Source organism: Triticum dicoccoides, chromosome 4B (genome assembly GCF_002162155.2).
Source record: "Triticum dicoccoides isolate Atlit2015 ecotype Zavitan chromosome 4B, WEW_v2.0, whole genome shotgun sequence".
Lineage (NCBI taxonomy): Eukaryota > Viridiplantae > Streptophyta > Magnoliopsida > Poales > Poaceae > Triticum > Triticum dicoccoides.
Window position 1 is genome coordinate 570,804,640 of NC_041387.1, and position 12,694 is coordinate 570,817,333.

Here is a 12,694-nt window from a genome sequence, read left to right on the forward strand (position 1 = left end):
CAACCATTGGTGTGTTGGTGAAGGAAGCTAGAAGCCTATGCATCCTAAATTTTGATTCCTATGCTTTTTCTTTCAGCCGACGCACTTGTAACTCTGTAGCCCATGAGCTTGCCAAGCTGGGCGTTCATTCTAAGTCAGATGACTCTTTTTGGGAGGCCTCTGCCTCCAATTGCATTGTAAAACTGTTAGCCAGTGACATTGCTGTGCTTGAAGTTTAATGGAATTTCCATTTTCCCGTCAAAAGAAGAGAGCAAGTCGGTGAAGGGCGGGCCTGCAGTTTCGGTGGGCCGCGTCGCCCGGCACCTCAAGGTCAGGCGCTACGCGCGCCGCGTGGGCGCGGGCGCCCCCGTCTACCTCTGCGTCGTGTGCTCGGGTAACTCGCAGGCTGCAAGTGGACACGGGAAGCCCACGGTGCCCACTTAAAGGCCCTGGAGCTGGCCAGCAACGCGGCGCGTGACAACAAGAAGACCACGATCTCGCCGCGCCACATCCAGCTCGCCATCCCCAACGACGAGGAGCTCAGCCGCTTGCTCGGCGGTGTCACCATCGCTGCCGGCGGCGTCTTGCCCAACATCCACTTCGTGCTGCTCCCCAAGAAGCCCGACGGCAAGGGCGCCGGCACCGGCGGGTCCGTCTCACAGTCCCAGGAGTTCTAGAGCGCCAGAGATCTGATGAGTAGTGTGGCGCAGTGATGGTGATTTAGGATGGTACTAGATTAGTTCTTCTTGGCCAATGTTCTTGTTGGTGCTTGTATCGATGGTGGTTCTGGTTGGAATGGAATGCTATCAATCTGGTTCATGCTTGCTGTCTTTGATTTGTCAGTGTGGCAATAGTCTGACCGAGTGGTGATTTTCCCCCTCCGACATCAAATCATCTGCCTTGTGAATTCGCGAGTCCTTTAGTGGATCTGGTTTGGATGTAACGCAATCTGGTTCTTTATGTTCCTTGTTGCCTGCGATTTGTGAATGTTAATCAGAATGAATCCGAAGTGCTAGTGTTCTTCTCTGACGAATGAATGGTGCAGCACTTCCTGCTGTTAAGTATGCATATCTACGCAATCTTGTGATATTTAACTGGTGACGAGTGACGACCACTAGTACTCCTAGTACTACTTTGTAATTTACCATGGCTCACGACCAACCTGTGAACTCTCTCCTCCTGCTTCCCCTTTCTCTGTGTGTGCGCGCGCGTTGGAGGCGTCTTGGTGGTCATAGATATGGACATAAGGGGTTTTGTCATTGCGAAGCAATTTTCACTCGGTGTTTGGTTGCATACATGCATAATAGTTAGAGATGCTCATGCCGGAGCCTCCCCGCTGCTGCGCCAGGGGACTACCAAGCTACACGGTGTGCGCCGACCATGGAGTAGTGCTCGAGCACGGCCGAGCATGTGCTCCTCTCTGTCATCGGACCAATCAGCACCAGCACCAGCACCAGCCTACCAAGGTCTCCTGCGCTCCCCTTGACCCCCTTTCTTCTTTTCCACGTGCGTGTGCCCGTGTTAACCAGGAGCGCCATGGATGACCAGCCTCGAAGCTTGCAGCCGCTGTCGTGGGTTGTCCCTGTGCTCATTCGATGACGGCGCATGCAATACGAAAGTCGTATCAAACAGCGAGGTGAAACTACTCCTCAAAGAAACTCCAAATGATCGACCGTGTCTCACGAATTTGTCAAAATTCGTCCAAAAAAGCTTCAAATATGAATACGAAATTCAGCATATAGAGTGAACGAAACTATGATCCAATCGCCTAAATGAAACCATAACATCTAGGCGCATATTTTTCATGTACAACTTATCGCGAACCAGAGCACGATTGCGTAGAAGCGATAAAGGAGACCAGAGAGGTGCTTAGAAGAAAGTACCTTACGTACACGCATGCAGCCACCCACGTGGGCTTGAGAGAATCGCTCGAGTCTGGCTCGCCGGAAACTGTCGATCTGAGCATTTCCAGTGATGCAGACCCAAAAATGTTTTAAGAACCGTGCGAAGCAAGCCAACAGTGTTTGTGTAGAACGAAACACGCCAACAACAAAAAGAGATGCATCCAGCGGCCCTGGTTGGGCTAAATGCGGGCAACCAAACGCGTCCTACAAGTTTCTGGGTGGTGGGGTGGAGTTTTTCAAGTTGTTGGACTAAATCATCACATCTCGTGCAAGCCCCCGAGTCTGTGGTGCTATTGGAGCTTCTGCAGCCGGGCGCCTCAAACGCGCCTCATACGCACGGGCGGGCCGCCCGGTCACTGTCCGGTCATATTTTTTTTTACCCAGACGCCCCCCTCAAACGACCCTCAAACGTCTGGGCTAACCGGCATCCCTCATATCCAGCCCAAATATGGGGCGGATATTGGGGCGCACGGACGCACCCGCCACATCGGACCTGGCCCACGCTGGCCCACTCGATCCCACATAAATTCCTCTCCATCCGCTCGCCAGACCAAACACTAGCCACTTCACTCCCCTTTCCTCCGCCACCTAAACTCGTCTCCGGCTTCTTCCGGCCGTCTCTGGCATGGCGGGCAACGGATACGAGTCCTTCACCTTCAGATCCGTCGACCACGAGTTCATCCCACGTGGCCTCGAGGAGGAGATGATCTTGCGCGAATATATGCTGGTGGTTTGAGGGTCCTCCTTGGAGATACTACTCCCGTAGCCTCTCTTTTTTGGAAAATAACAAAATTATTTCTATATCCATCGAGCTATAGTCACTAATTTCGATAATAGTTTGTGAAAAACACAAGAAGATAGATTTGAAAAGTATCCGGGAGCGCCATCTGGAACGGAACCCACCTTGACTTTGCTCGGCTCCTCGCTGCCAAGTCAATGTTGGAAGCCCCCATAAAACCTCCTCATCTCCCTACCAACTAACTGTACACATCCATCCGCCTCTTTAAGCTCCATCATAACAACCGCCCACACACACACGGGAGCGCAGAGACCGGAAACAAACACCAACGGGCAGCAGCAAAGCAGTACTAGTGGGCTACTTGCGGCTGGAATCGACAGAGAACCCAAGAACCCAAGATGAGACGACTCGCCGGCGGCGCCGCGCTGGTCCTCCTCCTCCTCCTGGCCATCACCGCCAGACCTGCCGCCGCCGACTTCTTCTCCCCTCTCAGCCCCCTCCTCGCCCCCGTCATGGGTACGTCTCCTCGCGCACTTCTCCCCCCGCCCCTCCCAACGCCGCCGGCGGTGTTAATTACGAGCTTGGCCTGAGGGTTGATTGATGCGAGCAGGATCGCTGTGCAAGACGGTGGCGTGCGGGAAGGGGAACTGCACGGTGACGACGGGGCTGCCGGGGTACAGGTGCGACTGCGAGCCCGGGTGGAAGCAGATGCACGTCGGCGACAGCCTCAGGTTCCTGCCCTGCGTCATCCCCAACTGTAAGTGCGCGCTCCTTCTTGCGTACCTCCTTTCTCTTCCTTCATCAATGGGCAGGCAGGCCAGCCCAGATATGCCGGAATTGTTTGTTGTACTGGTGACGGTCCATAACTGCATACCACCTACGTCTCGGGATGCCTAATCTGTCAGCAACTTCTCTGTAGTCGTGTGAGTTTGGTGTGCAAATGGTCAGTGGTTACAGGCCATCTTGCAGAGGATGGGTAATTCTGACCCACGATTAGCTTCTGATGAAGACATATCATCGTTTTGTTGTAAGATTAGTTCTCAGAAAAATAGAATAGTTCAGCAGTCTGAACTGCGCCAGAACTCCCCATGATTTATATGCATCTCGAATACATGGTGATGTGGACTTGCAGAGTCACGAAGTCCATTTTGTACTCCAAAAGGATGTCCCCTTTTCAGTCTGAATAAAGTCGATTTTAGGCACTGAAAGTCCACATGTACATAAATCTCATTGGTCCACCCAAACGCGTAGTAATCACAGTTTCTCAATTCTGTTTGCTGTCTCTATTGTTGAAACAGGCATGGGCCTTAATTTTTAACACGCATCTCTATCAGTCAGAATAGGGACAGGTTACTTTTTAAATGCTTCTGCCTTCATGTCATCTTCAGATTTTTCTTTTCAATCAAAAGTGCCCTCTTCAGAGTTCTTGTTTGTCAGTGTGTTTCTTCCTACACCTGAAGGAACACTTGTGTATACTAATCCAATGCACAGAAATTAATCAATATTATCTGTGCAGAAAATATAACAGACATTGCTTATATCATCCCACATAACCAACAAAAGAATATCCCTGCAGGTACCATTGATCACACATGTTCTAACGACACTTCAGCCCCAACACCGGCGCCTTCACCCAAAAATGTCTCCGTCTCAGCAAACCGTACCACTTCTTGTTTTCCCATTTGTACATTTTGTGATCATGTTGTTTTCATTTAATCCGTAGTCATGTTGATTAATCTCTGTGTACAATCCTATTTACAGCTTGTGACTTAGCTTACTGTGGTTCCGGGGGCACATGCAAGAACGCCACCGGGCTCAGCTACCACTGCGAGTGCAAGGAGGGCTTCAGCAATGTTCTGAACATGACCACAATGCCTTGTTTTCAAGACTGTAAGATCATATGGACACAAGCAACTTCCCATGTGTACAGCAAAACCACGCATCTCACATCTAACTCCTGCATCATTCAGGTTCTTACGGAGCGGATTGCGCAGCCATCGGGATCGTACCATCCACAAACTCCAGTTCTACAGCACCACCAGCTGGCTCTGCAAGTGTTTCAAACAATTGCAATGCACCTGTTCCAGGTATAAAGTCTTGCTTCAGATATGTCTCGACATCTGCATCGCTTGTATATACGGGTTAATTTACTGTCATCGCCTTTGTTATAACATTTGCAGGATCTGTTTTGCGGCAAATTCTGCTTCCTCTGCTGATATTGGCCTCACTGGCCATGGGTCAGGCGACATGAACAGAGGATGGTTTTATACCACGGTATAACACTAGATGGAGTATTTGTTCACGGACAGGGTAGAGCTTTTAGCCCGTTAGAGATGTACTTTGTTGGGTGTATGTCGCTGCTGCAGTATACTTTTGCACTTGTTAATTCTTCTATGGTGCGAGAATTGATGATGTAGTGTGAAAATGGAATAAACTGTCTCTGTGAATAATTTTATAATATTAAATAAACCGATTGTCTATTTGATCGTTGGTTGGCTGAAACTTTTCATGTTCTTATTTCTGATGTCGATTTCCTCAATGGCAGAATCCTACGCTCTATAAATAGAGCAAAGCAAAAGGAGTTTGATATTTTTATCATAAAAAAGCTACATAGTACTTCTTTTAGATTTTGTTTTTAGGGAAAACACCCGGGCTTTATTAAGGGGGTACAGTAGCAGATACAAAGCCCGGGGGGCTCCAGGAGCGAAACATGGCGGCCTGGACATAAAACTAGAGACATTCTAGCAATATTATGAGCATCTACATTATACACCCAACATCAGCACGAAAAATAGCTGCAGGTGCTTGGCTGCAGCTATTTTTCATGTTTGTTTGGAGGATTTTCATAGGAAACACATAGGAACAAGGATCCCAGAGGAAAATTTCCTATAGATGCGTTTGGTTTGTAGGAAATGTGTACAAGAATTTCGTAGGAATACTATTTATTTCCTGTGTATTTGGAGGAAATTACACATCCACTCAAAGCTTATTTTGCGCGTAGGAACGAGGCGAGACAATTCCTTAGGATGGCAAGTGCCATCCTATAAGATTCCTATACTAGTCCTAATTCCTACGTTACGAAATCCTCCAAACCGAATGAGCCCCTAAGGAAACATCTCGTAGAACCTCCAGCTTGCGCGTGACTTCGGTTAAGATCATGGTTTCCTCTCCTCTGCTTCTGGCAAGCCCCCTAGAATCAGAGGCTATAACAGCCTTGTACAGATTTAGGTCCTGCATCAAGCACAACCCTTCGCAGCACGCCATTGCCTCAACACAAACTGGATCGTAAACAGTCTTCATAACCAATGCCGAAGCCCCCAGGTAGGTACCATACCATCATCAGCACGAAAAATAGCTGCGGCCGAGCACCTGTTGTTCTCATATGACAATGTAGCATCAACATCACCTTTCACAGCACCCTTTGGAGGACGGATCCAACGCTGCCTCTCCTGCTGACATCTCTGTTCTGCCGAATCGCTCAAGCCCAGTTCATGCAAAAAAATGTGTTGTAAAATTGCATGTTTCAAAGGGGCTCTAATAAACATCTTGATGTATGATATCCCGCCTTGCCTTCCAGATTGCCCACAGCGTAGTAACCATCTTCACATAATCTGTACTGGATATAGGAAATCATCAATCTCAAACAACGAACTTCTAGCATTTGGCTCACCGCAGCTCCTCAGTTTATCATAGAGTTCTTCATCGACTAGTACCCAAACACATCAAGCCATTCTGCACTCTCGCAATGAATGTCTCCACGAATCCTCGCTCCAGCCACAAATGCTGCAAACACTAGTCGGTGGCATGTTCCTGTGGTGAGCAACATCTGCAGTGGGTAAGCTTTGGCGCGCAAGCCTCCAAGCAAAAACTTTTAATTTAGCCGGTATTGAATGCTTCCACATTCTTGTCCATGATCTTTCTCTTCTTTTTTTCAACTCAGACCCACATGCTCGCCCATCTAGTACTTCTTTTAGATATTACTACTAGTACAATCTGCAGTATTAATACTGGGCCGGAAAAAGTAAGGACAAGCTATGAAGTGCTTGGTTGCCCTTATTGTGGGCCTTCATAGCTGCCTGGTCAATTGGTACTTGGGCCATGAATGAGTTCACCAGTGAAATGTCGGTTGCGAAAAACAAAATCAGTGAAGTGGGTTGGCATGTGTGGCCTAGGACATTCTAGTCAGTGGCGGTGCCAGAACTTTAAGCTTGTGTGGTCAATTTAAAATTGTGTAGTCAAATATGTGAGTTTGTAGTATTTTTTGCAGGATCCATACATGTACACGTTGATTTTAAAGAAAAGTTTAAAACGTGGCTTCGCCACTGATTCTAGTAATTTGTATCGCTGTGAACATTATACATGAATGACACCCCTCATTTCTCTAAAAAAATTTGAAATATGCTGCCTTCGATTCTGTTCTCACTCTAATTTAGTTTTGTTTATTCATGAATGGAAATTCTAGGTAAGATAAATGTCGAATGTGATTCGCTTGGAAAACGGACAAAGTGGGACGCGGTAATTGATAGGTGCGTGCAAGTTTTCGTGAGCAAATGTCATGCACCCAAAGCCTGGGCTGCCGGCGATATCCAGCAATCAGCACACCAAAGCCCATGGGCTGGATCAACTGCTACTGAAAACACTCCGCCTCAGCAAGCATCTCAGCAAACTCTTCGGTTTTTGAGTTCTGTAATTTTAAACATGAGTCTAGGAGCTCCAATTATGAAGCTCACAACTTAGCGAGGCATGCATTATCTCTCGGTGGTGGTCGCCGTGTCTGGTTAGGCCATCCCGAAAACCTATCTTTCGTCCCTGTAAACATTGTGACGATTTAATAAAGCCTCGTGACGTTGTCTCAAAAAAAAAAAGCAAGCATCTCAGCAAACATCTCGCGTGGTTACCTGCGCCTAATCCGCTACTGCTTAGCGATACGATGAGCATCTGACAGGGCCGCCATGATCTGCAGATTCAGCGATTCTCACTGTGTGACCACCCAAACGCCCCGCCTCAGACCAGCGAGGCAGAGCTGCTCGCTTGCATCGCACGCACGTACAACGCCTCAGACCTGGCGAATCTTTGCGTCTGCGTGCCGGCGAAACGCTAGCTCGTCTCTGCTCTTGTTTTGATCTGATTCAGTCATACAGTTGCGCTGCTGCGTTGCTCATCTGTTCCGCGTGGAGGCGAGCGAAACCACTACTAGCTTTGCGGCGAGAGCAAGCGACCGCGCTCCCGAGGATACTATTGGTAAACACAGTGCTGAATCCAAGCTTTCGCAGGGGGGAGCAGGTGGCACCCTGCAACGACGTCGACGGGGACGACACTCTTCGCGTTTCTGACGACGAAAAACTGAACACAGAAAGGAGCCGTGCTCCAATAATCTCTAGTACGGTACTATTTTCTTGGAAGAGGACTGAAGAAGCACAAAGATCACACAAGAGGAGAACAGATGTTCCTGCTTCTCAAGAGCATTTTATTTATTTATTTATTTATAATAATGGAAGAAATCTACCAGCAACCTCTTATATGATGCAAACAGCCCAACAACACACCTTTCAGTAAGCTAATTCCAGATAAGAATCCGGTGAAATTCGGGCAGCCAGATTCGTGCATGGGAGAGACAGCTGACAGCTGGGTTGAGCTTATTAGCAGTGCTCCCATCAAATCAAGTCATGGAATTACTATTAGTTGAACACATGTAGGAACCGTAAAAGAATGAATTGGAGGATGCCCGGGGCCGGATCACCTTTTATTGGGACTCATGTGCCACCACCATCCCTGGCCGGCTCCATGGGCTTTAAAAAATGTTCAGGGACATGGCTCGGTCTCCAGCACTGACAGGAGTTAGTACGCCGGCCCCCGGAAAATTTTCACATGAGAGAAACAACTCCAAGAAAAAAAAATCACACATCCCCAGCTTGCTCAGCTCAGCTCAGCTCAAAGACACTGTAGGAAAGGGACGAGGTTCACGTCAAATTCCCAGGCCTCTCCCGAGGAAAGAGACGAGGTTTTGACGGAATGACCAAAAGGCGGAGCGATAGGGAGGAAAGCCACCATTTCTGCTCCCTCAGCGCAGAGGGTGTGTCTGCCCCCTCTCACCCGGCGTGCAGCCTCATCGTGCGTGCCTGAATGAATGGCGCAGAACGCTGCCAATATAATTCAGAGATGATTGAGCTACAGCCATGCACATAGATAGGCCTGCCTGCGTGTGAGCTGAGCCTACAGCTAAGTATTGCGTGCAAACAAATGATGGGCGGCGATAATAATTCATAAACAAACACGTAAAAAAAGGACACGGGGTGGCATGGCGTCCAAAGTAGAGTATTCAGGGCCTCCTCCTCCCCTCTCCTCTCTAGGGAACTTATGCTGATTTGACGCGAGCAAAGCAGCAGCAGCAGCGGCAGCTGGGAGTAGTAGCATAAATTAGTGCTGCTGCCGGGGGCGAAGCCTACCATGCCATAGGCCACTGTTGCTGTGGCATTTGTATACTAGGCGCGCGCAGGCTTTTCCCTTTGTTTCTTGCTCCTGTGAAGGAAAGAGCCTGAAGAAAAGAGAGAGGGGCTCGTGCTCGTGCTCTGCAGCTGCCATGGCATGGCATGCAGCTCTTGCTGTTCGTCGCACTGCACCTGTAGCTCTACACTCCTAGGAAGGAGATATCCCTGCTACTGTTCAAACCTGATCTTTTGGGGGCTTGCCCGGGCGCCTATCCATGGTTTTCTGTACGCGCTCATACTATATGCAGCTCTGCGAGGCACATGCCCTGCCATGGAGTGCGCTTGTGCTGGGAAGATGGAGTAAGGATAAGAAATTGTTCTGAAGTTTTTCATGGGGGAGATTGTTTCTTTGGGTGTGCTGTGGTGCGTGCACCGGCCACAAGATCCAGGGAATCCCTGGAACAATTACAGGCTCCATCCAGACATGGAAAACGCTGGTGGGAATTAAAATTTGGAGACATCCAGCGTAAAAAATAAGAAGAAGAAGAATCGACGCCTGAGAGATGTGCTGTGGTGCGTGCACCGGCCACAAGATCCAGGGAATCCCTGGAACAATTACAGGCTCCATCCAGACATGGAAAACGCTGGTGGGAATTAAAATTTGGAGACATCCAGCGTAAAAAATAAGAAGAAAAAGAATCGACGCCTGAGAGATGTGCTGTGGTGCGTGCACCGGCCACAAGATCCAGGGAATCCCTGGAACAATTACAGGCTCCATCCAGACATGGAAAACGCTGGTGGGAATTAAAATTTGGAGACATCCAGCGTAAAAAATAAGAAGAAAAAGAGTCGACGCCTGAGAGATTCGAACTCTCGCGGGGAAACCCCATGTACTTAGCAGGCACACGCCTTAACCACTCGGCCAAAGCGTCGTTGGTGGTTAGTTTCGCATATTGAATATATTTTACGTAAATGAGGCATGCTCGAACTGAGCAAAATGGCGAGGAAGGTGTTTATCCAGGAGAAAGTATCACGGCATAGATTGACGAAAATTAGTTGGAAAATCACTCCTCAAAACCGGAAGTTGGCTTGGCGACTCGAGAAGGAGAAGAACCGGAGAGAGAGAGCGTGAACGAACAATCTCGATCCATCTCTCCACCTCTTCGGACCCGACAAGACACGACCGGCTAGCTAATTACAACATCACACTGGTTAAAATCTCCAAGAACTGAACAATGTTATTACATACATCGAGGAACCCTCCATGTTTGGTTTCTGTCCATGATTCCATGGATCTCTCTGCGCTCTGCTCCCTCTTCTTCTCTAGCTAGATCCCTCTGGTTGCCGTGCATGTGCTCGATCTCCTGGCTTTGTGCGCGCCGCCGTAGCCTTGAAGAGCTAGCTCCCGCGAGTGAGCTGAAGCAGCCGTAATGGCGGACCGAGTCGGGAGCAGCATCAGGGCATGAAGGGCATACATATAGTATGTGCAGACGGAGCTGTGGGCTGACGGTCATGGCATGAAGAGCCTGTCGCCGCACTTGCAGCGCCAGGCCTCCGGGTAGTACTCGAGCGGGAAGCTGACGCCGGGCTGGATGGCCACGTGCACCGGCCGGCACGGGTGGCACCGCCCGCACCGGCTCCGGCACGTCGGCGGCGACGAGCCCGGGCCCACCAGCTCCCTCCGCCGCGCCGCCTCCGCAGGGTCCCCCCACGAGTACTGCTCAAGCGCTGCTTTACCGCCGCTGCTGCCGCTCTTCCGGCTCGTCGCTGCGCACCCACCTGCAGGAGACACGCACATGTGCGCACGTACGTGTGAGCTAGAGCTCGCCATGTATATAATGCCGAAGAAACACGGAGAAAGTGCATGTAGCTGGCTGTCTTACCGAGGGCAGCGGCGAGGAAGAGGAGGTGGAGGAGGAGCGCCAGGGCGAGGCCGCGCCGGCTCGCCCAGCCCATGGGTGGCCGAGCGCCTCCGCACAGCTAGGTCACCAGATCTCGTACACCCACCCAGCGGCCGGCGTCGGTGTCGCGCCTAGCAGCCTAGCTCGAGGACAAACCGGAGGTGGTGACCGGTGACGGGGGAGCAGGAGGGAGAAGAAAGCAAAGCAAGAAAAGCAGAGCGAGAGCGGCTAGGTGGGCGGTGATTGCCGCTGGCTGCTGCTGCGGTGCACGAGGGGGACTGACGCGGACGGAAGGGGGTGGAGTGGCGTTTGTGTGCGCGCGCGAGTCAATCCGCACGCACGCACGGAGTAGTCATGGACCGTGCGTGCGGGCTCTGCAGCGCCGGAGGCATAAAGGAGAGAGAGGGGGGGAGGGAGAGGAGAGATAAAGAGAGAGAAATCCAGAGCTGGGGCCGGCTGGGGCCGTGTGGTTTTGCCGTGTTTGTGGGTGTGGCGCCGGCGCCACCGCGTGGTGGCTGGCTCGCTCGGGTCACGCGCGGCCGGGCCAAGCGGCGGCAGCAGCAATCCGGCTCGCAGTCTGTGCGCCCATCGGGTCTAAGGGCATCTCCAGCCGTTGGCCCCCCAGGGGGCGTCTAAAAGCGCCGCCTGGGGTGAGCCGGTGCAAAAAATGTCCCTGGGGCGATTCGGTCCCCAGCCGACGGCCCTCAGGCGCCGCCCCCAGGCGCGTATAAAAAAAAAAGAACGGCAGTTCGGCGAAGTTAGGATAGAAAGTAGTTAAATTTCGGCTTATAAACATGACGTGCATTTTTATTACATTAACCTAATCTAAAAAAGGGGCTGAAGTCGTTACCACCATCGTCGTCGTCGGCCTTCTCCTCCTTGACGCGGGCGCCCTTGTTGGACCCGGCGTCGCCATGGCGGGCTGGCGGCGGCGCGTCGTCGTCGTCGTCGTCGTCATCGCTGTCGCGTAGGACGACGACCCCGTCTTCATCGCGGCCGCGTCGGCGCTCCTCGAAGCGGCGCAGGGCGGCGCGCTGGCGCTCCTTCACCTTCTCCCGGCGCGCCTTCTCCGTCGCAATGGAGTCCTGGCGCGCCCATTCTAGGGCCGCGTCATCGTCGTCGAACTTCGACGCCAGCCCCGGCTCCGTCACCGGCGCCAGCCCCGGCTCCGTCTTGGGCTTGACGAAGCGCGGAGGAGCCGACGAGGAGGAGGCGCGCCGGCCGCACTCGTTGATGACGATGCCGGCGCTGCGAGCGCGCCAGCCGAGCGGCGACTCCGCCGCGGGCTCGGCCTTGACGCCGAGCAGGGCCGGAGTGCCGGAGGAGTGCGATGAGGATCGGGAGGAGGAAGAGGAGGAGGAAGACCCGAACCTCCTTGGCGCCCATGGCCCGACGCGCCGGTGCTGCGTCGGGGGGTACGCCAACGGCGGGTCGTTGCCGCCCTCGAGGTACGTGAGCACGCCCTCGAGTGTGCGGCCGGGGACGCCCCACCAGAGGTGGCGCCCCTCGCTGTTCTGCCGGCCGCCGATCACCGGCGCGCCGTTGGTGGACGCCAATCGCTGCTGCTGGCGGCGCTCGAAATACACCGCCCAGGCCGCGTGGTTGTTGGCGGCGTACTGGGGGAGGGAGAGGTGGGCATCGGTGAGGGACGCACGCACGATCTCGACCTCCTCGGCGAAGTACTTCGGCTTCGCCACGGCGTCGGGCAACGGGGGAATGGGCAGTCCCCCGACGCTGAGCCTC

At 52.0% G+C, this 12,694-nt stretch overlaps 2 protein-coding genes and 1 non-coding gene across 3 annotated transcripts; 1 reads left to right on the forward strand and 2 right to left on the reverse strand.

Annotated features, from left to right (window-relative positions):
- Window positions 1-2,871: 2,871 nt before the first annotated feature.
- LOC119291493 (neurogenic locus Notch protein-like) lies at window positions 2,872-5,109 on the forward strand. The gene is made up of 6 exons (XM_037570256.1): window positions 2,872-3,138; window positions 3,233-3,379; window positions 4,199-4,282; window positions 4,384-4,512; window positions 4,593-4,709; window positions 4,803-5,109. The coding sequence occupies exons 1-6, from the start codon at window positions 3,021-3,023 to the stop codon at window positions 4,871-4,873; spliced, it is 666 nt and encodes a 221-aa protein (XP_037426153.1). The 5' UTR covers window positions 2,872-3,020; the 3' UTR covers window positions 4,874-5,109.
- A 4,791-nt stretch (window positions 5,110-9,900) lies between these two features.
- Window positions 9,901-9,982, reverse strand: TRNAS-GCU. The gene has a single exon. It is a non-coding gene; the product is annotated as a tRNA-Ser (tRNA).
- Window positions 9,983-10,090: 108 nt separating this feature from the next.
- LOC119291494 (EPIDERMAL PATTERNING FACTOR-like protein 5) lies at window positions 10,091-11,351 on the reverse strand. Its single transcript, XM_037570257.1, has 2 exons — window positions 10,934-11,351; window positions 10,091-10,829 (listed from the first exon to the last, which is right to left on the reverse strand). Exons 1-2 carry the CDS (start codon window positions 11,004-11,006, stop codon window positions 10,561-10,563), a joined length of 342 nt encoding a protein of 113 aa, XP_037426154.1. The 5' UTR covers window positions 11,007-11,351; the 3' UTR covers window positions 10,091-10,560.
- Window positions 11,352-12,694: the final 1,343 nt, after the last annotated feature.